General features: G+C 42.4%; 2 protein-coding genes across 3 annotated transcripts in view; one reads left to right on the forward strand and one right to left on the reverse strand.

Annotated features, from left to right (window-relative positions):
* The window catches only part of LOC135396082 (myosin-9-like), a 61,208-nt gene extending 52,432 nt beyond the window's left edge, over window positions 1-8,776 (reverse strand). Inside the window, exons 1-6 of one of the 2 annotated variants that reach the window (XM_064627122.1) lie at window positions 8,534-8,776; window positions 8,402-8,474; window positions 8,243-8,298; window positions 6,865-6,973; window positions 6,666-6,737; window positions 3,287-3,337 (exon numbers count right to left, since the gene is read on the reverse strand). In XM_064627122.1, coding sequence (XP_064483192.1) covers window positions 3,287-3,337; window positions 6,666-6,737; window positions 6,865-6,973; window positions 8,243-8,298; window positions 8,402-8,474; window positions 8,534-8,571 — 399 coding nt within the window. In that variant the 5' untranslated portion in view covers window positions 8,572-8,776. The remainder of the gene's footprint in view (window positions 1-3,286; window positions 3,338-6,665; window positions 6,738-6,864; window positions 6,974-8,242; window positions 8,299-8,401; window positions 8,475-8,533) is intronic. The other variant, XM_064627121.1, reaches the window with a different exon arrangement.
* A 139-nt stretch (window positions 8,777-8,915) lies between these two features.
* LOC135394510 (coiled-coil domain-containing protein 22 homolog) lies at window positions 8,916-23,913 on the forward strand. The gene is made up of 14 exons (XM_064625287.1): window positions 8,916-9,087; window positions 9,296-9,467; window positions 9,545-9,677; window positions 9,992-10,116; window positions 11,577-11,643; window positions 13,338-13,483; window positions 13,596-13,784; window positions 16,417-16,593; window positions 17,799-18,035; window positions 19,442-19,543; window positions 20,986-21,093; window positions 21,166-21,261; window positions 22,547-22,606; window positions 23,613-23,913. The coding sequence occupies exons 1-14, from the start codon at window positions 9,038-9,040 to the stop codon at window positions 23,799-23,801; spliced, it is 1,851 nt and encodes a 616-aa protein (XP_064481357.1). The 5' UTR covers window positions 8,916-9,037; the 3' UTR covers window positions 23,802-23,913.
* The last annotated feature ends 1,887 nt before the right edge of the window (window positions 23,914-25,800 follow it).

The raw sequence follows: 25,800 nt of genomic DNA on the forward strand, positions 1-25,800 counted from the left end.
CCAACTTGCCCACCCCTATTGCATCCGGAAACGTATGAGACCATTTCACAGTCAACTTGGCAAAGTTTCTCTTCTGGAAAGCCTTCGATAAATACACCGACTTTCGCTTATAGGTCTGTTCGATTAAACTTGCACCCCCTGAACCAGTTCCGGGCGGTGCAGGGCCAGTTCTGAACTAGCGCAGCACTATAGGCCAGCTCCAGTTCAACGGTGCAACACTAGTGCCGCCGCGAAACGAATATTGAAGTGCAGCGCTAGTGCAGGCCTTCTGCTCTCCGCGAGTCTTAATGCCGTTACGGATTGTAAGAACGCGTGTGACATTTCAATCACATGTGTATTGCTGTTTCTAATTTCGAACACAATGAACTGTTCAACAATTGTGCAAACAGCCATGGGACTTGTGGATTCTGACAGCGAGGACGAAGGTTTGGACGACCTGGTAACCGTGATAGCGTTGAATCTTTTGCGAACTGACAGGAACCGTGTACCAATTTACACCGAAACTGTAGTGAATCGTTATTTCGACTTGGAATTCAAACGTCTCTTCCGGTTCGCTCGGGATACGTTCAAGAATTTACATTAGCTATTATTTGCAAAGTGTCGTCTGCTGCCATTGCCGCCATTACTCTGCACTACCGTTGAACTGACCCCTGCGGGAGTGCAGAGTTTCCTTACACTAGGGCTACACTTGGCGTGCACTGGTTTGAAACGAACGAGACGGTGCAGGGGGCGCTCGGCTGCACTGGCTAAACGAACGAGCGAGTGCAGCGCCACCGGAACTGGTTCAGGCAGTGCAGGCCTAACCGAACGTACCATACACCAGACTGAGTTCTAACGTCACCATGCAAAAAGAAGAAAGAAGGAAGTCACTGGCTTTCAGTGTTTGTCCTTTCTTCTGTGTTAAAGCCTCGGAACATCAATTTCCATCGTGTTCAATGGTGTTACACTCCTGGCTGCACGAACCACGACCATCTCTAAAGTAGGTCGTGGTACGAACACGTCGGCACACCAACATTCCGCAAGCCGATCACAGACTCTCCCGGAGCTCTCGTGCGGAGGCGGATACCGTAACGTCACCCTCGTCGTGACCGCGGTGTCGACTGCTTCAAAACCTGCATTCTCCATCACACTTTGAACAAAACAAAAATGACACGTAGTTGACGTTTCCGTTGTGTAGTAAGATCTCTTGCCGCAACGCATATTGAATAGATCGTGGTGTCGATTCCGGCGGGATAGAAACAAATACGCTTTAGAAACATATTGTTTTCTACCAAAAAACATGCAGGACAAAAGGAGCAGTACCGGTAAAAGGTGCCGACTGACCCAGTGTTGCTTTCAGTGACCTCTCGTTTCACAGAGGTGGTGCACCCGCTTTATAATAAACTCATTCGAATAAGATCTGCTCAGTTTTGGAAGGAGATATTTGGTACGCATGTTCCTGACAGCTGAAAGGTTACAGATATACCACAACTTTTGTGGCGATTTTGTGGCGCAGTCGCACTTTAAACGGGCACTGAAGTGCGAAAATTTCTGCACGCGGAATGAAAGATGCCGTTACCTAGATACCAACACAAAAGGAACGGAATCCATCGGTTGCGTCGTTCGCGATTCGAGCGAAATGAATCGCAATTTAAGCTTTCTCTCTCCCTCTCCTTCTTAAGAAGGGCGCCAATGCGGAGCGCGCCCTCATTGGTCTCCTCAAACGCGGGAGATCTTTTGAGGAAACCAAAAGGAGGCCTCTCCACATGGTCACGCTTCTTGAGAGGGAGAGGGAAAACTTAAATTGCGGTTACTTTCGCTAAAAATTACGGGCAGCAGTGCCTAACAGAAGAAAGCAACGATAAAGAGTATGCCTTCATACGAAGCTACCAGAAATACAAGTGATGTACCTATGGCAGGTTGCCAGTCATGGGTAAGCTACTCCAAAAAAGTAACAAAGTTACAGTTAGCCTGCAAAAATAGTAACTGGGTTGCAGTCCGTGGCGGATCTGGCGGGGGGGGGGGGGGCGATCGCTCCCTAAAAAAAAACATCAGTTTATACATTGGATTTCCCTCCGACAAAGAAACTGCCCCCCGCCCCCCCCCCATACCGAGTGTCTGTGTCCGCCCATGGTTGCAGTTACAGTTATTCTTTTTTAAATATTATTAGCGACTTTACAGTTATGGTATTAGAGAAAAAAAGCTGAATAAATGTAACTTTGTTTTTGCACTTGTACCGTCCTATAATAGTTATGCCGTGTTGTAGAGTTGCCATGGGCGATAACAGCACGGCGGGACTTAGTCTACGTCCTCCCGGCTGCGTATGAGTTGGTAAAACTCGTGGAATTCCTGTAGGAAAAAAATGGCAGGCTACTCGGAGCTTCAACAAAACGACGCTAGGGTACTGACCCGTGAGAAATATTGCAATACCTGAGCATCTTAGTTACATTTACATCCTACAGTTAGCGTACCAAAAGAGGTAGCTAGTTACTAGAGATGGGACGAATCCAGAATTTTCCGAATCTCAATCCGAATCCGAATCCAAGGAAGGTTCTGAGAATCCACGAATCTTATGAATCTCGAATCTTTCGAATCCCCGTTAAAAAAAAAGTTGAAAAGAATAAGACTGAATAAAAAAACACTTGTACTGAAAAGTGTTTTGAAGCAGAATTTGATATCTTTGTTTAATGACAAAAGTAATTAAATAATAGTTCACTTTCAGGAGAAAACGTACCCATATACTTCTTCTTAAATGTAATTTATTTAACACGTTGTTCATCGACTACAAGAGTTCCATAAACGTTCGAGTCTGAATTCTTCCTATATAAAACAATCAAAAGCAAAACCATGTTACTTCTAAACTTGTAATGGTAATGTCGGAGCTTTATGCCGTGATTTGGGCGTACGTTGGGAGTAATTTGGGAGTCCGCAAGCCAGTCAGGCTTTCGGCGGACTCCGGAGGTGTAATTTTGAAAAGAAACAAACAAACGTGGTTGGTGGATTCGAAAGATTCGATTCGCCGTTTTGGCCACTGGGGTACGGATTCCCGATTCTCGCAGATTCGTTGGCCTAGAAAGAAGTTACTTTTGTACGTCGTTACAGTTATAAGTTACTTGTAACTTAGGTACTACTCAAGACTGGCAGGTTGCGACCTGACCACTTCAAACCGGGATCCGAAACTCACAGAAAAATCTCGTTTCGCCATTCTATACAAACGCTATAATATTTTAGGTACATGCGGCGAATTTTATTGAGCGGTGCACGATCCTTATTTACCTCGATAGAGTGGTGAGGAATCTACGCTTACCTCTAAAACACCCTCCTCGAATGTGTCCACATCAATGGCACCTTGTTTGGCCTGAAAGAGTCGCGAAATAAATAATACTGGACGAACTGAGCAACAAAAGGCAAGCGAGCTGGTGAGTCACTTTTGTGAGTCTCTACGTTAACTTCGTTACTGTTTGTAAACAACATGTGTTGATTATTGATCAGTCATACCCTACTGCTCCACATCAGTGGAATTACGTAGGGGAGAGGGGTGTAGGAAAAAAGGTCCCCGGAGATAAGGTCCCCCACGCCGATTCATCGAACACCGTTTATCGCATCGGTTTATCGCGTCGCCTCTGGTTTATCGAATCGGTGGCCGCCGCTTTTTCTTGCGGCAACGTGTGAAATACGCAAAAGCCTCTCCTGACCTAACCTTGGTCAGTCTCCCTATAGGGTCTCCCCAACGTGTGAAATGCCTAAAAGGCTCTCCTGACCTAACCTTAGTCAGGCGTCGATGAAACGGCGTTCGACAAAAAAACGTTCGATGAAATGGCGTTCGATAAAACGGCATTCGACAAAAAAACGTTCGATGAAATGGCGTTCGATAAAACGGCGTCGATGAAACCGCGTTCGATGAAGTGGGCGGACACGCCATTCATACAAACACAGGAAGAATATGTATATTCTGCCCTCGATAACATGGCCTTCTCATAGGTTTCGGATGACGCATGTGAAAGCTGGTCCACTAATTTCAGGATAACTCATGATGATCTTTGTGGCAATGGCCAACACGCCTGACGGGGCAGTATTCTGGCCGTTGGGATCTGGTTCAGTGGATAGAGCTAACAGCCACAAGCGAACGTACGTCCGATCCGAGAGATAACGCGGAAATCAACAGTTTAAAAACAAGGCCTCGGAAAATCCAAAGTTAAAAATACACTTTTAAATCTGTATCATGAAAATATGCATGGTGTCGAGTTCCTGGGTGCCGGAGTAGTACAATACATTTCCCTCTTTCCATGCTCGGTAGCTGAAAGTTCCCCACGCTGCTTTTTTCTTTCTCTCTCTCTCTCTCTCTCTCGTCTTCCACCACTTGCTATATCTCTATACGGAACTCTTCTTATCAGTCCCATGGGTTTGGACCAGAATCTCGTTTTTACAAGACCATGTCAACAATACAAAAATGACGTGAAAATTCGCGCTCTAATACAGTCAAACTCCTTTATAGCGAACACCTTTTAACGAAAATACCACTACAGCAAATTTTTTTGCGGTCCCGTATCACATCAGTGACACGGATTCGATAAGTCAGCATCTAACCAAAGTGTGTGCCCTTACTCCGAAAAGAAAGAAACCAGTTTTTGTGAAAACAGAGTATCCGAGTTTGAGAGGACAAGGTCACGTGGGAGGCTGTTCCAATGTGGTATTGAGCGAACAAAAAATTAATTTTGAAACACAGAGGTGCGAAAACGATATGGTTCAATTTTACATTTGTGACCTAGTCGATCAGAATGTAGTTGGGGGGGCATCAAATAAAGGTCACGCGAAATAGTGATGGTACTATGATAAATATCATAAAAGAATTTATCCTACGCCGAGTTTCTAACGTGGTACAACCTAGCACGGACTGTAAGCTAGAGGACCTAACATAAGGCGAGTAGTTGCCTGTTACCCACCTAACGGCTCGTTTTTGGATCTTCTCAATCTTGTTCTTGATACCTATTTCCACTGGGTCCAAAACAACACTACAATATTCTAAAAGCGGGCGAATGTACGACTCATAGACAGTCACTTTAACGTCCTTTGCGGCACCCTTAAAATTCTTTTTCATGAACCCGAGAGTCATACTAGCCTTATTAGTTATTACTAATATAATCTATGTGCCTCTCCCACTTGAGGTTTCTACTAAGTACAACCCCTAGGTATTGATATCCTTCAACCGTTTCTAATGCTTCGCCATTTAATTTGTAATCTAAGGTGCACTTGTTAATCGAAAACGCAACGCATTTACATTTTTTTAGAATTTGAGGTCATACCCCAAACTTGACACCAGTTTTCAATTTTAGTCAGATCATTCTGAAGTTTGTCGATATCACTAGCTGTTTCAATTGCCCTATAAACAACACAATCATCTGCATACTTGAATCAACTATGCCGGCGAGGTCATTTATAAAGATTAAAAACAAAAGTGGGCCCAATACGGATCCCTGTGGGACAACTGATCATGTGACAGTAGCTGGTGGTGACTGAGTGCAATATTACTACACACTGTCTCCGATTCTTAATATAATCTTGCAACCAGTCCAGTACTAGAGGATCCAAGTTCAGGAGACTTAACTTAACAAGAGGCTATGGTCAACGGTGTCAAACGCTTTCTTAAAATCCAAGAAAACGCAACGTTGTTCTCTCGTATATTTCCTCCTCAGACTCGAGGAAAATGTTGCTACCGACACTACGTTCTGCACTGCGTTTCTTTGGTGCTGAATTATGCAAAACTCTGTTTTATGACAACCTATTCCATTGGCATAGGAGGGTCAGGTTTTGCTTTTGGATCATGTTCCAATGGCAGAACAAGGTCACATGTGGGTGGTGTTTTGGTGTTTTGGTGCTTTATGGCACAAGAGCGACTAAGGCCAAATAGTGCCAAGACACATGATTTATCTCTGTGCTGTGTTTTGCATGTTCTATGCTGGTTTGAAATAAGAAGGATATTACGTGTCATTGATTTAAAAGGAGCTGTGACTGTTTTTGTTTTGACTACAGTGCTAAGAAAAAATAGGTGTGTTGTTAAGTTTGAAGCAAGGCACGGAGAAGTATGTGGGATTTAGCCACGGCAATATACTGCCACTGATACTCTCCGGCCTCCCTTCTGTAACTGTCGCATCCATGGCGCCCACCGCACTGCGAGGGTCCAGAAGCTTTGGGAAAAAGTCTCTGGCGAGGGAGTCGCCTATGTCACATGTGGGATGCTCAATTCAGGAGGAGAGGTAAACTTTTGGGACTCGTCAATTAACGTGGTATTTCACATGGGGCGAAACATAGAAATCTTATATGGGGTAAAACGAGCGGAACGGGACGGTAGACAAGAGGTCTGTGCGCGACAAAATTTGGGAGTTTTGCTCGTTGTCAGCAGCGCCAAAACTAGTACTACATCTAGCAAATGAGCACTATACCATCTGGAGTATGTCGCGGTTTCGAGACGTCCATGCGTGGATACGCATATAGCCATGCATGCGCCGCACGCACACGTATTCTCAAATCCTCTTTCGCCGTTACACGTAAGGTTTGTAAGGTGTCAAATTCTCTTGTGTACTGAGGCTATCAACAGGATGCCCAATTGGATACACTCTGCTCTCTAAGGAAGTAGAAAAACATTTCCACGAAATCACACACACACAAAAAAGTCAATGTTAACTCACTTCAAGCTGTTGTTCAAGATTTTCGATTTCATTCACAGCTTCTTGATACAACTTTAGGGTGTCGTCTTTCGCCTTTCGAGGAAAAAGAAGAGAAAGTGAGATAAAAGATAAATGCACCAGCTGGACTGCGCACCATCAGCACATCGACTGTTGGAGAGCCATAGATATATATTTAAGGGACAAACGCATTTGTATTTACTTTAATGGCAGATTCCAACTGCTCTTCCAGATCATTTCGTATGTTGCAGGACTCGGGCTGATTTGTGGATAATCTCTGCTCCACCTGGTGCTTCAGACGCCGAAGGAGGCTAAAAGACCCACCAACGTACATCAGTTTCTCAGTTCCAATAGGCTCTCTTGGCCGATTTCACGTCAGATCAGGCAGGCAGGTCCCACCGACCTCCGGAATTTTCATTATTTTTTTTCTATTTAGAAGATCATCACATAAACAGTGGTCCTCAGCCACATCCTCAGCGCGCAGACGGAGTAAATGGACGCGCTTTAGGTGCTGTGACATGCACGTTACCATATCTTGTCATCCTAGGATGGCATATTTCTCTGGTGAACCCAGGTTATGTGTCGTGGAATGGTGCTTGATTATTCCACCGACGTGCTGTAAACAGCCATGGCTGTTTACAGCAACAGGCCACGGCAACCACCCGAGAAAGATGCCATCCTGTAGGATGCAAAATCCATTCCTTTTCTATGCAAAAGAAAAAGGAATGGGTAAATGCACTGCATCAACCAGCGTACAAGGTTCGCATGTGTGGCAAAGCAAGACATCGGAAAGTGAAGCCCGAGGAACTTTCATAGCCCGTATACCATGGACAGTGAATATTGAAAAGTGACGTTTTCACAGAAACTGAGTGAAATCTTTTATAATTGCCATAACTAAATACTGTTTACGCTTTCGCAGACTTGTAAATGTATGTACGTAAACTACCAGTTTTGATTACACAAAGAAGTGCTATCCCGCCGTATACCGCCATGCCTGCTCCGGCTCGTACGCGCGTAGAGTAGGGCCGCTTATCGCCAGTGTGCAGCTTTTTGAAGCAGAATTTATTTTTTTAGAGTAGGGGAAAGGTCTAACATAGGTTCATGTCCTTGCAAAATATAACCAGATATCTGTAAAAGGTACACGCACATCAAATGAAAGGGCATTAAAATCAGAGTATAGCAATGGGGGATATCTACATCCAGATCCAGAGGAATCGCGTGTTCAGGTTGTAAGAACATTATGCGACAGAGCGTGGCAAAATTTATGCTTGGCCTACTGGCCTGGATGCATACTAAAGCATTAGGAAATTTTGCGAAAATTCAGGAGATATGCGCGTGCAAAAACGGCAAAAGTGAAGCACTCGAATTCAAGGCCAGATTTTCTCGATTTTTTTGCACATAAACTATTCGGTGGAAATCGTTCGTTTTACCACTGTTCATCATCATATGTGATGAGCTTCTAAAAAAAAAAAAAAAAAAAAGAATGGTGAAAATCCAGGAGGTCGATGGGACCTGCCTGCATGATCTGACGTGAAATCGGCCTGTTGCATTATATAGAGAATGAAATCGAAATAACTTACTCTTGGTTAACTGCTACCACATTCGCAGCTTGAGCCCTGACCAGGCGAATTTCCTTCTGTAGAAACAACGACACGCAATGAGAAGAATCTGTGCAGAGCGATTCCTAAGTCGCTAACTCCCTAATGCTATGTCAACGACAGAAGAAAAACGGTACACACCTGGAACGATGCTACCTCATTCAGTATACACCAAATTTCTGCCTCGTACTTTTTCAGGAGCCAGGCTACGGTACTAAATACAACAACGACGCTCGATGTCTGACACATGTTTGAATTGATAACTGAACTTACCGGCGATGCTCACTCGAATGAAAGCCGTGACGTTCCATGTTCTATGTTATAACCTTAACGACGTAGACAAAATGCCCCACTGTATCGTAGGATTGTTGTTGTTGCCCATTTTCCTCATGCGGTTAGCTGCAAATACTTCAACTGAACTCATTTCTGCACAGCGTCTTTACGTGTGTTTAAAGTGACCGCCATAGCAACGCAATTGTAAACAAATGCAGCGACGATCACGATTTGTGCGTGCGATATAATCAGCGTTAACGCGAATGTTTTAGTGAGAAGAAATTAAAGAAATAAATACTAGAACATTTAATTTGGTGTATTAGCTAAAGTATGCATGATATTTTCGAAAATTGAAACTGAAACAAGTGACAGTTCATGGTGCTCCGCGGTGAAGCCGTGAAGCCGGGGGTGGCTACCTGTACGAGCAGTTGTGATTGCGTGGTGTTCGCAAGATAGCGAAAATTCTATTGAAATCACCGTTGAAAGACACGATCGCGTGTCAGAATGGAGGAGGTTGATCAGATTGTGATTCACACGCTACGCCAAATAGGCTGGTATGTGCTTGAGTACTCTGTACTTCTTCCAAACATCGCCCACACCAACGTAAACATGCACACCTCTCACGCGTTATTCTGTGATCGGAGCGATTGAGATTCGCAACAACGAGCTACTTTGAGCGTTATTCTTCGAATTTTGCAAAGGCCTATGCTTTTCTTTTACAATATTAAGCACATATAAGTTATTTAGCGACACAATTTTCAGTGACTTGGACGAAGACACGACCTCCTTGAAACAGTTCACCACAGAGATCACCGTTGAGGGAGTGGTTCGCTGCTTGCGGTTAATAAATCCGGAACTGAATTTGCCAATTCGCGTGTCACCCAACATGGTGGCACGTTACAACCTCGGCATGGCGCTAGCCAGTGCCTGCACAGTAAGTTCACTCTGCTTATTTGACCATCAGGAACGGTGAAAATAGTTTTAATTTATTATTATTATTTTCCTAAACAGGAGCTCGGTTTCAAAGGTGACCTGGGCTACCAAACCTTTTTGTACTCTAACGAAACGGAGATGAGAAGAATATTTATGTTCCTTTTTGAAAAACTTCCTAAGGAAAGTGAGAAAGTTGTGGACCAGCAATTAGGTTAGTAACCTCCACCACTAATCTGTGCACTAAACGAGATGCAGTACATTGTTGAGAGCTGAAGTGTTTTTCTGGCGTCAGAGATGATATCAAGGGAAACAAGAGCTGGTACTGTCACATCTTTGCGTACTGCTGTTGTCATGTTGAATGACCGCAAACGTGTTGTGTAATAACAGTACTCAGTGTGGGATGCAGCATTAAATCGTGTTGTTTCGGAACTTGTTTCGTTTTGTGAAAACTGTACATTTTCTCCAGTTTTTGTTACGTTTACGAAACATTTACGAGCAACTTACACACTTCACAAAAAATTTCAGGTAAATCTGCCATTGTGCTCCGAGCAATATCGGAGCAGATCTCTCTACAGCTGAAAACACCTTGGCTGCCAGCCTACTGCAAGAAGGACGGCATTCGTAGCACGGGTCAGCGTTGGTGGAGAGAGGTAAAACAACCGAACTAGGCTATAAGTAGCGAATCACAATACAAATGACATGTACTATCAAAACATGGCAATTTAAAGGGTACAGTTTCGAGCCTCTAACTTTCTTTTGTGAAAATACCTGAAGTGCCCATGTTGGCATTACCTGTAAGCATTTTGAGATTAGAGCTGTATTTGACTTTAACTTAGATGTGGATGCCCGATGCAAAGTTTAATTCACCATGGTATTGTAGCTTTCGTGATTAAAAAAAAAAGAATACAGCATATTCACATCTGATTTCAATTTTATGGTAATGTAAATGTTACCCTACCACTGGCGGAGGTAGGGATGATTGAGGACAACATATAGTTTGGAAATCTCGTTAAACCATGTGTTTTTGTGTTGAATGAGTGGCTTCATTGTTTAGTAGAACAAAAGTCACAAGCTACTGACAGGGTATAAGTCGGTTAAAGCTTCTCGGTATAAAATTCTATTCTAAATAATTGTTTGGGAATCTCATTAAATTTTATGCAAAGTGGCTCTGTGAATCATAGGCAAGCATGTGACAGCATAGAACAAACAAACAGAACAAGGAACATAGGAACAAGTAGAATGTGACGTGATCACCATGGCGAGCAGTGTACTAACATTGTCTGTCTGAATAAGCAACCCAAAGTGGTGTTTCGAAGTCCTTCCCATCGTGATAAGTGGTGATATGGCTTCTTGGTGACTCGGCATGCTACTAAAAGTAGCAAATATAACGTGAGCACCTGATTACTTTCAAAGGTGTGAGACATTATGAACATATGAACGGTAGAGTATGCTTTGCGACATCGGGCATCGTAATGTAGACCTACTTGTTTCAAAATGAAACCCCCCTCATCAAATTTTGCTTGTGCATTGGCCTTTTGTCGGCATCCTAGCCTAATAGCGTTGATGTATGGTTGAAACAAACAAAAAGTGACTATATTTGTGGGCATTTTTTATTTTTATTTTCTGTGTGTCTTTTGGCCTGTCACCTCAAAGTGGAAGTGCACCAAGTGGGAAAGCACCTCTACTGCAGATGAATATAACTCTCCAGGTTCTGGGAATTATTGTAAAACTACATCCAGCTTATTTCCTTGAATGCAGTAGAACCTCTATATGGTGAACCTGCATGTAGTGAAGTAAACTTGTATGTGTTGAAACCCTAACCATGAACTACTGATACAGTGATGTTTTTAACGATCCGACCAACTTCACTATGAAGAGGTTTTACTGTACATATACTACATTACAGTGCAACACAATCCATGTAATACAGAATGTAATGCAGACCTTCGTTTTTTTCCTCTGTTGTCGTAAAATGCACTTGTCTTGCTACAATAAGTGCCCATGTGCACCCTCCTTCATCACACTTAAAATGTACCTGATAAAGCAATGGATAACATGTTTTCCTGTTTATTTAATTTAATTTTTTTAATATTTCCTTCTTATGCTCTAGGATTACAGCAATTGTACGAGGCTAAAAACTTGCAAATTAGTTTTGCCTCACAAAGGTGCTAGTCATGGTGAGTATTTTTTTCTTGATTGCTTCATATCTGTTTTCTTCCAAGGGTATTTGAAGCGTTTTGCATGTCTCTGATAGGTGCTCAGTTTGAGGAACTTGTAATTATTTCACCTCCTTACTACGTATAAGGCCTTGTATACAGGAAAGGGTTGCTGGATAGCAGCACAAACATAACTATGGATAGCGCAGTAATTGATTGCTCACTGCAGCTATATGAGTAGCTCTTTAGAGGTTGTGGAGGTTCCAACAGCTGACAAGCAGGGGTAGTGCTATCTTTTAGGTATATGTATAGTCTGAGGTATTTATGGGAGCTCATTTTTGACACAGAAGAACTGCGGAGTTGATAACTGTAGGGAGCGGTGTCAAGGTGTTTTTGAAGGAAGGTGATTCTGATGTAGAAACTACATAGTTGTATAATACGCAACCGTATGCAAAAAGTCGAAGCGACAAGGAAATAGAATTCGGTGAGGAAAAACAGCAGAATAGGTGTCATTTATTTACAGTGCTTGTGAGTGATCCTGTAGGTTGTAATATTTACACAAAAACATGTGCCATTACATTGGGAATAACCTGAATTAAGGAAATGGAAGGATTGTCAATTTGTCTGCACGTTATGGCAGTTGTCCCTGAATTGACAACAGCTCCTGCCACATTGTAAGATACGGAATGCCTTAACTGTGTGTATCCCAAGTGACGGAATGATATGCTTTAAAACTTGCTTACGGCAGAAACTTGGTGAGAGAGGCAGGAACTTGGACTGTATGTTGCACTCCTCGTGGTCTTTCTTCATCAGTACTCTGCAGCTGTGCAGGTGATCATGAACACTGTGCTTAAAGATGTCTTCATGTCTGGCTGATATAAGCCTTTTCTGATGGAAGTAGGAACATGCAGGCTAACACTACCATCAGTCTCCTTTAGTGCATTTGCTATATCTTGCTTAGTGCTTCCTTCCACCCACTTGCATCCCAGGAAAAAAAGTTTGTCCCCTTAAGCTAGGGGTGTGCGAATCCGAATATTTGAAGTCGAATCGAATATTAAACAGTCATGCAAAGTTTACAATACATGCTTTTTGCACAAAAAGTTTGAAATTTCTAGCCCATGACTTTAGCGTAGTTTTTCTGGCATTAACTGTCACAAGAGACACGTAATTCATGTGGGAAGCCCCTATACTCTTTAATGTTACATGATAGTGTTTCCTACTTTTCAGGTGAGTACATACCGGGGTAATTATCTAGACTTCAAAATTTTATGTCAGGCAGTGGCATATGTTACACAGATGAGGCTGCAATTGTTTCTGAACATCCATAGGTCACTTGTGAAACAAAGAAATTTGCGTCCTGCCTCAGCTTTATCGTGAACGTCTTTTAGCTTTGCTGAAGAGTGTATGTCTTGCCTGGGGAAGCTATGTTGCTTTTTCGAGAAGCAGGCCAATTTTGTAAAGCAGGCTTCACCTCATGCAGGGAAGCATCAGGTTAAGCCCACTTTCGGGAGGTGTCGTTCATATTTGGCGAATAGTTGTCGAATATTCGGAAAACCGAATATTAGCTGTCCTGATTTGATTCACTCGATTGGTGAATCGAACACTTCGAGTGATTGACATTCGATTCGAATTTGGGAACTCGAACATTCGCACACACCCCTACTTTAAGCACTACCCCCTCACACACCCCTACCTTAAGCAGTTGACATTTTCAGTGATAAGGCCAATATGGGAGCAGACGTTGGAGGCAAATGATGTCGTTCCATCCATTCTTGAGCTCAATACGGCTGCTTTAGTTCAAGAACAGGAGCAAGAGGCAGAAATGCATCAAGCTGGACTGCTAACGAAGGGTTCACAGCAGGTGAGCCAGATATGTAATGACATTCCTTTCATTCATCAGTGGATTGTTCAGTATTACTGCATTTTCTTCATAAATTCCTAATCCAGAAAATGCAATGTACATAATGTTGTAGGAGTTCAAGCAACGCAAGAAAGAAAGGATTCAAAAAAGGATACTCGATGCATTCCGTAGAGTGGCCATCTCATTGGATGAGAAACAGACATTAGAAGTGGTTTCTTCTGCGAGACCCAGGATGACGGAGGACACGCTGCGTGACAAGGGATCAAAATTTGCTCGTGCTGAAAAATTACAATTCACAAAGGTTTGTCAGTTTGTCTACGTTCAGCATCATAAATGGCAGAATAGAAAAATGTCATACTGAATAGTTTGAGAGCATCAGTTAATGATGTCCAACTTATTTCTAACGAAACCTCATTTGTTTTGGCAGTACATTGCATTAAGTGGCGGAAAGACAAGCATATGGCTATAAGATAGCCGATAACAAAGCTTTTACGTAATGCAAATTGTAGAGGTATGATCGACCTGGCAATAGGTTAAAGGTTCAATGAGTTTGCATTGTATGATACATGGGCAACACGATAGAAATGAGGATTGCAGCTTCGTGCAAAACAACCCACAGAATTTACAGCTCACACAAATATGCATGCAGCTATCAACCGCAATATTAATCAACCTGCGCTAATGCATTCAACTACCATGACTAGAGGTGAGCGCGGATAGAATTGACAGCATCTGCATCCGCATGGTATACGCGCACGTAAGATCCGCGATAGCATCTGCAACCGCATTGGTTGAAATAGTTGTATCTGCATCAGCGCGGATACTATTGCGTTTTTTTGTAAATCCACGGTCATTAAATTTACAGGAAAAAATCAGCATGACGAAATTTACGTTTCAGACATTTATACATACGAACTCTCTCAGAAACATCATGCCATCTACAGCTGTCCAATAATAGCAGTTAACACAGCAGTGCAAGTGATGGCACACATCGACACCATTTTGTATTCACTGTGTGATCTCAGCTATGACTCCCTGCAGGGGATGTTGTAAGAGGTAATAATGCTTATTTGTGGATAAAATGTGGATATCCGTGTATACCGCATTTTTACCGTGCATACTGCAGTTCTGTCCAATTTTATTTACATGGATTTCAAAACTTTATATTTCTATCCGCAACACCAACACGAAAGGAATGGGTTTCATCGGTTGTGTCGTCCGTGATGGACGAGCGAACAAAACCACGGTTTTACTTTCTCTTTCCCTGATACTTCTTCAGACGTGCGACAATGTAGAGAGGCCCCTGAGGCCGTAAACAATTTGTAATGATCGTTTGAGGAGGCCAATGAGAGCTCGCTCCGCATTGTCAGCCCTCTTGAGAAGGAGAGAGAAAGTACAAATTGTGATTTATTTTGCTCACGTATTGCAGACGATGCAACAGATCGATTCCGTTCCTTTTGTATTCCTGTCAAGGTAAAGGCACCTAATGGCACCTCAGTACACAACTCAATGATGGCAGAATCTCTGTGAAACGGGGGAACTCAAGTCTAAAATGAAATGTAGCACAATCAAAAAAACCAACACTGAAGCTTCCTCAGTTTAATAAATACTAAGGAAATTAAGATTATAATTTTATTAATAAATGAGTAAATTAATAATAATATTATTAATTTACTAGTTATATATTATAATATATTGTATTACTTTGTGACTTACTTACTGTGCTACTGTGCTTGTACTACTTACTCACTTAATTACTTATTGTGACTTACTCAAGAAAAACTAACATAATATGCAATACATACATGTGTTCCGATGCCATCAAGCGTGTCAATGTACTGAAGGATATGGGGGTTGTTTTCGACACCCAGCTGCGTTTTCATGATCATGTCTCTCACGTACGCTCTTCAGCTCTCAAAATTCTTGGCTTCCTCACATATACATGCAAAATCTTTACCACACACTCTGTATTTCTTCACCTGTATCGTTCCTTAATTTTCCGCGACTGGAATACGCGTCTCCAGTGTGGAGCTCTCTTTCCTGCACTGACTCGTCACGGATTGAACCTGTCCAGAAAAAATTCCTACACATTATACATAGCGTATTTTTAAGAAAGAGCCCTCACTTTAGAGTGTAAGTCTACAGAGAGATAATTTCATTTCTTAACCTTGATCCACTCTCAACACGACGCCGTTTTCATGATATTATGCTCTGTTATAAGACCTTACACAGTTTTCTCGATACACCATCTTTATTACATCAGTTTCATATCGTCGTACCTGTCAATGTAACCAGACACACTAATATATTGTACCTATCCCACCATATGCATGCAAATCCGATCACACGTAATCAACAAATGACAAACGCAGTTCACCCCACTCTTGATATCTTTAACCCGCATACAAACGTTTTCAAAACTCTCCTCTGGCGTTCACTGAGTAACATGTGAAGTTCTACAGTCTCTTTTTTTTTTTTTCTCCTTCCCTTTTAGTGCCATGTACTGTATATCTGTATGTTTGTAGTGTATGTATCAATGTGAATATCTTCCTGTTATGTTCTTGTTTGTGAATATGTCCTAAATATGTTATGTTTTGCATAATCTGTATATGTTTTGTTCTGTATATAATAATGTTTAATCTGTATATAAATAATATATGTTTTGTATATATATGTGTATATATTTGTAAGTACTGTATTGTCTACGTGCGCCAATACCAAGGCTTTGGCTGTTCTTGGGCACGTTAATAAAGATTATTATTATTAATATTATATATACACGTAGTATTATTATATAGTATATTATTATATAATAATAATAAATTATTTATAATATACTAATAAATTAGGTACATTAAATTAAGGAAGGTTCAGTATTGGTTTTTTGATCACACAAAGAAAGATATTTGCTGACCAGTATTTCTGTTGCTCAGGACGAACAGCCTCAAAATGTTTCTAGTCATAATGAGATGCTACGAACACCAAAGAAGACAAGTGAGCAAGAGGCCGAGGCAAAAGTGGCTACTTTGCAACAGGAAATGCACAATGTTGCGCAAACTTTGGAACAGCTTGAAAACCAGGAGAAAGAGTTGTCTGCATCCTTGATGCAGGTAGGTGACACACTGAGGAAAGCATGCAAATACATGTCCCTTGTATCGCAATTGCTTTATATATTTTTGCATTTTCATGTTCCAGCCAGACCAAGTAAGAATACCGAAGTACGTAGCAATACAAACAGGTTGCATTAGGGGCTGTTTCCAGAACGCGCTGGCAAAGGCATAGCGAGGGGGAGCGCTGAGTGTGCTTCTGGCCCCTTCCGAAATGTAGTCGATAACGTGTGCATGGCACCATTTCTTCAAGGTTGGCTCACGGGTGTCACTGAAATGCTCAACGAATCAGATCACCACTCAGCAGAGATCGCCTAATGATCACTGTGTTAACGCGCATTATGCACGTTCATGTTGGTTAGCCACGTCTTTCTTTTTTTCTTACATGTCACCTTGTCACACCTCAACCCCCACTGAAAAAATTCCTTGCTACGCCCATGCTCGCTGGATATTTCGTTTAAGTAGTTTTGTATGAAAGAATAATGCAGTCCGTCATATAGACAACTGTGTTTCTGGTACATGCAAATTATACTCAGATACAAGTTAACTGCATCATCAAACATCAGCTCTTTACAGAGTGGGATGTCTGTCGCTAACACTGTGCCGTACTCACCCATGCCTGCTTGAAGTGGAATACATTTTGTGACACGTTGCAAAATGCTGTAACCTAATTGTATTAGAACCTAATTGTAAGTTTCTCAGGCCTGCACCTATAGAACATGAAAACAATATTGTACAAGTGAGATTGCTGATAGGCGCATACACAAAAACGATAATGACAGGGTGACACGATGGTGCCGTACTTTGTAAATAAAACTAACGTTTCCCCCCTGGCTTTGACAGAAAAAAAAGTCATAATTTGAGAACAGGGGAGTCACGTGCACTAAACTTCAATTATATCGTTGTAGCACCACATACATGATTTTGTCTGTGTATGCAAGGAGTTATGATTGTAAGAAACCCAAAGAATTATAATCAGCAGCAAGGACGTAGCAGCTGAGTGTGCCACGTCATTGTTGCATTCCATTTAATTCTTGCATCATATGCTGAGTAGCAGAGTATGTGTGTGCCATGTAGCTAAGAGCATATTAGTGCTCCTCTTGCCGATTTGTAAGACTTCTAATAGTTATCGGCTTGCAGGAGCCGTGAGTATCAATATATGTGCTGAGCATAAACTAAATTTTGACTACCATTGTTCGATTCTGCAGATTGGAGAGGACATCATCCAGAAGAAAAGCAAGACAGCAGAATTGGAGAGCAAGAACCAGTTGGAACACAAAGCCTTAACACTCCTACCAAATGCGGAGGAAAACATTCTAAAACTTCAGCAGAAGATTGATGGTGCTGCACAAACGTTACTCAGCCTCTCTGCCCAATGGGAAAAGCACAGAGCACCTTTAATAGAACAGTACAGGGATTTGAAAGAACAGTGCTCCAAGCGACTGGTAAGCTTTACTGTAGCGAAAGGAAACAATGGTCATGGCGAAGGGAGTCAGAGATGTCATACGGGTTCTTTATTGTCCTGATCTCTGATCAGATCACTGTGAAAGATGGAAATGTTCTACGGAAGCATAATTGATTTTTAATGCTCTCATTTTCACATTGTACTCTGCAATATTGTACAAAAGATATATCTCATTCATTGATTTACAGTCGAACCTGCATATACTGAACACGAAGGGGATAGCAAATGGCATGAAGCGTGGTGCGTCCAGACATCTCACATTGTCATTGTCCCCTGTTACAAAACACGCATTCTCTGCGGCTGCGATAAATCTGGCTCTCCCGAAGCAGTCTTGGATGGTGTTTTGTTTTCCATGAGCACAAGCCCAGGCGATGATTTCAGTTCCACTTTGAGTTCCATGTCCACTTGGAGGTTCACTAGGAGCCTCACCTTTGCACACTAACATCGTATGTGTGCCGTGTGCAACGGCTTCTCGGACCCCCTCATTCGCATTTTCACTCTTTCATCCCACGTGCTCGTGCCTTCCTTCGTCCTCCCTGAGCCACCTTTTCAGGGGCTCGATGTTCAACATATTGGGTGTTCCGAGGTACGGAAGTTCGATACAACCGTATTTCTGTGCTATACTTTTACATGTAGTTTTCAAGCGGATATTTTGGTTGTTCTATATAGGCAATATTTGGAAATATACGGGTTTCAAGTATGCGGATTCGACTGTATACCACAGGACATAGCATTTACATAGTGGGCACTTAGGTGTGAGACGTAGTGTCCCGCACCTTAACACAACCTGTGCTTGTATTAGTGACAGGTTGCTTTTAGTTCCGTAGCTGTCACTTCGAGTGTCGTGTTCAGTCAAATCAATGTTGCTACCTGCAGCTAACCCGCCACTTAGCAGTATAGTGGTACACACTGTGCGAATACCGCGTGAAATACTGAGAAAAGTCGGGATAGAGCATAGCATAGCATCTACTCCAACAAAGCAAACCAGAAGTACACACATAAAGACATGGATGTGCCCTGACCTAGGATCAACCTTTGTGGCTACATGACCTTAAAGCAGTGACTCCAACTATCGTCTTTGCAAATCACTTTTCAAGGACGTTCTATCCACAAACATCAAAATGTCTTCCGCATAGAAATCTGCAGTATCTGCAGCATTCTTTTGGTGTGTACACTAGCAAACTGACAGAATAAACTAACTATGTATTGTAAAAATAGTAGGTAAAAATAGTCGGAATAAAGCAAGTAACTGTATCAGTTATGCTACACGGGAGGCATTAGAATTAGCCCAATCGCAAATGAGGTTTCACACTAAAAAATTAGCCCAGTAGCATTTTTTGTGTTCACAAGGCAGAGGGACAAATATCTAAAAGATGTGATTTTCAGAGTGAAACACAGCAGAAGCTGGAAGAAATCAAATCTATGCGGGACAAGATGAAAGACATACAGGAGCAAGCAAGAAATAAAGATGAGCTTCACAAACAGTTGGTGAGTTAGTCACGTGGATTGTACCACATTTTCTGGTGTATAGTGTGCACCAATGTTTAATGTGCATCCCCGAAAATGAGTGGAAGTTGAGAAATGTCTGTAGTATGGTGCACATTGGTGCATAAATCGCAACACAAGGTGAAAACATTGGTGGGGTCATTAGTGCACAAAAACTGTAACCTCTACATCACTGTTGGTGTTCACGATAATCCAAGCCTGTGCATTACGCGCGCATTCTTCGCAGAATTTCGCGGAATCGCGGAGAACCCGGGGCCTTAGTTATGGAACTGCAGCTGCAAATTTGAAATGTGTAAAAAAATCAGATGGAGAAAAACACTGAAAAAAAAACATAGACGAAAATATTTACATAATTTAAAATGGAATTCAGATTTTTGTTTGCCGCCGAGCCGGCTTAGCATGGAAAACAGCACTTTCAAATCCATTTTAGGCCAGGATATAGAAAGCACACCCACTGTGCACATGTGGTTGAAAGAGTACCAATTACATCCGCATTGAACGACACAGCGCGTAAGAAATTAAAATAACGGCATCGAAGCTGCACAACTGAGCCAAGTCACATGACAGTGATGGAAGCGCCCTTTTTAAATTCTGGCAATCACAGCACGCTGAAGGTGCCGAGGGCAGTGGGAATCGATTATGTGCATTTATACATTTTTTTGTGACATTCTGCAAGACCTGAGAGGGCCTGGTAAAGTTCTGTAGAATGCTGGAGCACCATCCAGGATGCCACTCGAGAGGTTGCTTTTAGAATGTATGTAACAAAAAGTATGTGCTAACCAATGGATAAACAATAAACCCCTATGGCTTAAGTGGGCAATAAATGCATTGTATTTAATGGTAGTACAGTTTGGGGATTGGTCGGGACTACGTGTTATGTGGACCTACCATTTAAGTGAGTGTGAGGTACCACTTGTAAATAATCCTCTTTACTTGAAACTGACAAGGGAGTGTAGCAGAATGGTGTGGTAGAATTCCTCTAGTGACCTTGTTATTGGTAGTTCGAAGAGTCAAGAGGTTATGTGTTGCCACCGTTCACAGATATATCAAGTGCAGTGTGCTAAATGGTAACTATCTTTCGAAAAACTCGGATCTGTTCAATACTTCAAGATGAGTTGCTGTGCAGAATCCCTGCAATCAGTCAGTTAATGCATGCTACTGATCTAAGCTTGGCCACTATCTGACAGAAAGATGACTGATCGTGTGATTACTCAGAGTGATAATCGTGTGATTAGAATGTTTTACTCAGCAGCATCATGAGCACATTGCACAGCACATTACCTTGAGAAACTACACTGAGGTTTCATTGATCCTGACTGCGATAGCACATAACAATCATGAGCTGTTACTATCAGTCCCATAATATCTGAACATCTTTACTTGTAACGAGATAAATATGTGCCGTGATTACGGTTTCTTTGCAGTTGAGTGAGTACGAGAAGCTTGTGAAAGATGTCAGCCGTTCGGCATACACCAAAAGAATTTATGAGATTGTGGGCAACATAAAGAAGCAGAAAGAGGAAATAGCGAAGGTCTGTTTACTCCACTTTCATTATGAAGTAGACACACATAGACTATCATGCTAACTAGTTTATTACTCCTAGGTGTTGATGGATACGAAAGCCCTGCAGAAGGAAATAAACCACCTGACTGGAAAGCTCGACCGAACGTTCACGGTGACAGATGAGCTTATTTTCAAAGTAAGTGAAAGAACTCGTTAAAAACATCCCTGCTTCACAGTACAGTAAACTACAACTAAGTTGCAACGTTTGGCATGTGAACATGATAGAATTTCCATTGCGAATAGTTTTTCATACATTTCACTTATACTGTGAATAGAATCTCAATAATTTCTTCAGATGGCAAATTGAATTCGAGTAATCATAAAAGGCCTAATTCAAATAATTTGGTTGGTAACAGTAAGAGAGAAGGGCTCTGTCGTGTATGGTAGACTGCATTAGTGGGATGAACTGCATCGAGAGTTAGTCAGCGTGTTCCATGCAGCCTGCTTTGTGTGCATCTCCTCATTTCTATGTTTGCATTGTGAATTTCCTGTGTGTTATTTAGAAACTGCACATATTTCCATCTGCTACTGTGCATAAACCTGGAAGTTGGGAGTACACTTACTGGAACCTGCAATGCTGAGAGTACAGTGTTGACCATGAGCTCCCCAAAATTTGTAGACTTTAGTGACAGAATATTATAAACAGTGTAATGTGGGCTTCACCTAACGCTTGAGTGTAATGCACTGAAGCTGACTTGGAGAATGGAACAATACGACGCTAGAGAAATTAACAACACGACACGTTCTCAAACTCAGCAACCCCTTTAATGACAGAACACCTACATTCCCAATAACCTCCTGATGGGTGAACAGGGGCAAACAGAGGGGACGCTAACACAATTGCCTCTGGACCTAATGTCCTTGAACTCGGCTAAGAGTCGCCCAAACTGGTCACGCACCTTTTCTAAAACACAGGTCTCTTTAACCGTTGCACTTCTACCATTGCAAAACGGAGATGCACACGAAAAGAACAATGGTAGTAACGTGAAGTGGGCTTTGCATAACTCTTGGATGTAATGAAGATGACTTGTAGAATTTAGGTAGTGCTGCCTTGCTTCAGTACTATTCGAAAAATATTCGAAAATTTCTAATATACTGAAAATAGGTTGCAAATAGCATTCGAATAGCATAAGGTGTTCGTTTCATATACGAAATTTTGAATATTCGCACAGCTCTAGAAAGTGGCTTTTTAGGCCAATGTCTTGTTTCAGTGCATCCACACTGCTATCTTACAGAAATCAAAATCAGAAATCAAAAACTAACTTTGCAGGAATAAAACCAACCAGGTGATAGCACTACAGGGTAACCAGACCCAAATTTGCAGTCTCTCAGTATAGATACATAGGAAAGCTCCTTTGTAATGTAATTATATCGTGTGCAAGTCTATACTACGTACTTCAAAGGCTTTGTGTTGCTTGTAGGATGCCAAGAAAGACGAAGCTGTCAGGCGAGCATACAAGTATTTAGCAGCCGTGCATGAGGTAAGGTATTAAGGGTGAGACGCATGTACGACAAAATGTGCAACGCAAAGCACCCTGGGACGGATTCTGGTGAAATAGGTCTGTTGGAAAGGAGCAGGACCCAAGCTGTATAGGGAACCTTTAATGGCAGATGACTAGAACAACTGTGTGGAAGACAATGGCAGGAGCAACTGCCGGTGAAGTGCGCTTGTCACGAGCGTCAAGTGACGAATCTTGAGCTTCCTTTTTCTTACAAGGTCGTTGGCAGCAGTTCTTTCCGACATGTCACGGCACGACAAAACTTCTTGGATATCTCCAGTGCCGTGCAGGCGGGTTGTCGTGCGGAGGTGGTGATTTCCTGAACCAAGCAGCCAATGAGCCAAGCAGCCTCTCGTACATGTGGTGGCTCCGAGAAAAAATGAGGCACACAGTGTGCCTCAGAATACAATTAATGACCGATTTTGTCCTATTGGGTGGTGAAAAAAAACAAAAAGAGAAAAGAATGAAGGAACAGATTGTTCTCGTTTACTGTATTTTATCATATGAGCAAATTTCGTGACATTACATAAAGTGCAAGTGAATGTAGCTCTGGCCACGCTGTTTTAGCAACACGGCGGTCCAGAGTGACACGTGGTGGGGATGTCGCTGTCTACGTGTCTGCAAATGCAGCATGGGACAAGTCGTGATGCAAAACCATGTGATGTGTCATGCATTTTGTCGTACATGCGCCTCAACATTAGTACATCTGAGTAAATTGTACTAAAATCGATAAGAACCCCCAGTGTAGGGGAAACGAAAAAGGACAGGACACAAGTAGCCACTGGACTCGAAGACCTTATTGGATGAAAATACATTGCTTTTAAGACCAGTAAATTGTGAAACATTTATGCACTGCCAAAATTAAGGTTCTTGCACAGCAACCATCTTACATCCTAGCCTCTCTTTCTCTAGCCTTCAGCATCAAGATGCAGTTGGCACAATGAATAACATGACTGATGCCAAACCCTGTTTCATTTGCGATTCTTAGAACTCCAACCAGCTGCTTCAGGCAGTAGAAGACACCGGTGCCATCTTACGAGAGGTTCGTGACCTAGAGGACCAAATTGAGCAAGAAAGCCAAAAGAAGGTGGTTGCCAACCTCGAGCGCATCACTGCCGACTACAAACAGATGAAGCAAGAGAATGCTTCACTTCTAGCTCAGCTCAAAGCAGAATAAGGACAGGGAACAGTGTAGTAGTTACAGCAATGCACTTTTGTACAGTTATTTTTGTAGTTATTTATACAGCTTGCAGAATAATAAAAATGGCAGTGTACAGTTTTCTAACTGATGTAACATGTTTGTTCAGGCACTCTTCTTGTATGCGACAAGAAAAAGAAATACGAGGAATGACAGCAAAATACGAAAACATGACTGAGCAACGTGAGTGGGACAAGGGCAGACTCGGATAGCGTTACGCTAGCAACAGGTTTGCTCTACTCACACTTGACAATGACTAGCCATGCAGGTCTGTGGCTACAAAGGCGACCTCAACAGGAGAAAGGAAAACAGTGTCCGAGACGGTCCTTGTCTCCTTCGCGTTGCTTTGTCATGTTTCAGATCGATCAACACACTCTGCACCTTCTTTCACTTCTAGCAGTAGATCCATTCATTGAGATATAGAAGAAGTAAAGCGAACATGAAAGCAGAGCTCTTCCATGTTATTGCCAAATACACATCAAGGCTATTCATCAAGGTTCTCGATACGTAGTTGGGACAGGCCAGACCACTATGTATACTTGGGCATATGCATATCGTTATTTTTTTTTTTTAACTATTGGAACAACCACGAGAATTACCAGCCCCTGTGGCATAGCGGTTACGATGATCGCTTTCCACGACGAGACTGGGAGGTGACACGGGTTCGAATCCTGTCACTGGCTGTGTTGTCTGAGGTTTTCGCTGGGTTTTCCAAAGACTTTCAAGACGAATGTCTGCGCAGTTCCCCCCGAAGTCGGCCCAGGACGCATACTAACCCCCCTGCCCCCCACTCCTTCCTGCTGTCCTCTCTCAATCTGTCCACGTCTGTACACCGCTCATAGCCACAGTTGCTTCGCGGCGCTAACGTGGAATTAAGAAAAAAGAAAACACGAGAATTAGCAAAATGCCTCTACCTGTTGCCTGTTGCAGCTCTACTCTACCTCACTCTCAAGTGACCATCTAAGTCATCAACTGAACTTGTACCTGATTAATTCCTTCATTCTGACATTCCTGTGAATGACATTCGTGTTGCAGAGCACGCAACTTCAAAGGCATCTGCAAGAAGTAACAGCTGTTCACACTCTTCACCTCGTTCTCTGGCCCTCAAGTTTTTTCTCAGCTGTTTTCATGACGAGGGCAGCAAACGCGGCTCCAGGAAGCGTTTTGATTTGAACAGGTACGACTCCCGTCATAGTTAATAATAACACTGGAAAAAAATGTGGTCTCGTTCGCAAGCACGGTTACAGCAAGCCTTGGAGTCATGAGGAAATCTTAATTGAACAAAAATATTCTGTTAGTTTAACACAATGATTTTGTTCACTTAACATTCCCCCAGTGCATTCAGGGTGACGCTCAGAAGTGAGAATTTTTTCCAGTGTTATTATTAACTTAAACGGGAGCTGTACACGCCTTCAAATGAAGTTGTGCGTGCTTGACAGATTTTGTACCAGTGCAAAACCTTGTTGCGAAGTTTGCTGCCTTCCAAAACTTGAATAGACGAGTTCAGAAAATCCCAGTGCTCTTTGCGTACGCATTGCATCCTGGGCGCTTACTGAGCGGCGGAACGAAGAATAATCCTTCACATTTCGCTTTCGCTGACCTTGACACGTCGTGGACAATGGACCGGTAGGGGAGAAATTGGGACAGTTTGGAGGTCACCCGTTTCTTTCGTATTAGTAAACTCCCACAGTTCAAAGCGACACTGAGCACTCTGGGATTTTCTGAACTCGTCTATTGGCAGACAGTTGCGCGTCGCCTGTAGGTGAATACCCCTGGATGAGGTGCGTACTCGTGAACAACACAGTTCAGATTGGTTCCGACAGTGAGAATGATGATAACTTATCTGACTACGACACTGTGATAGCGAGCAATGGACGCCGTCATCGCTCCCAACAGGTTCAGAGCCTCACGTGGTATTGGCGATTACCTATATGTTGTTGGAAAAAACTTCAGCTGCTTCAATCGACAGCTTGATAGT

Source organism: Ornithodoros turicata, chromosome 5 (genome assembly GCF_037126465.1).
Source record: "Ornithodoros turicata isolate Travis chromosome 5, ASM3712646v1, whole genome shotgun sequence".
NCBI classification, from domain to species: Eukaryota; Metazoa; Arthropoda; class Arachnida; order Ixodida; family Argasidae; genus Ornithodoros; species Ornithodoros turicata.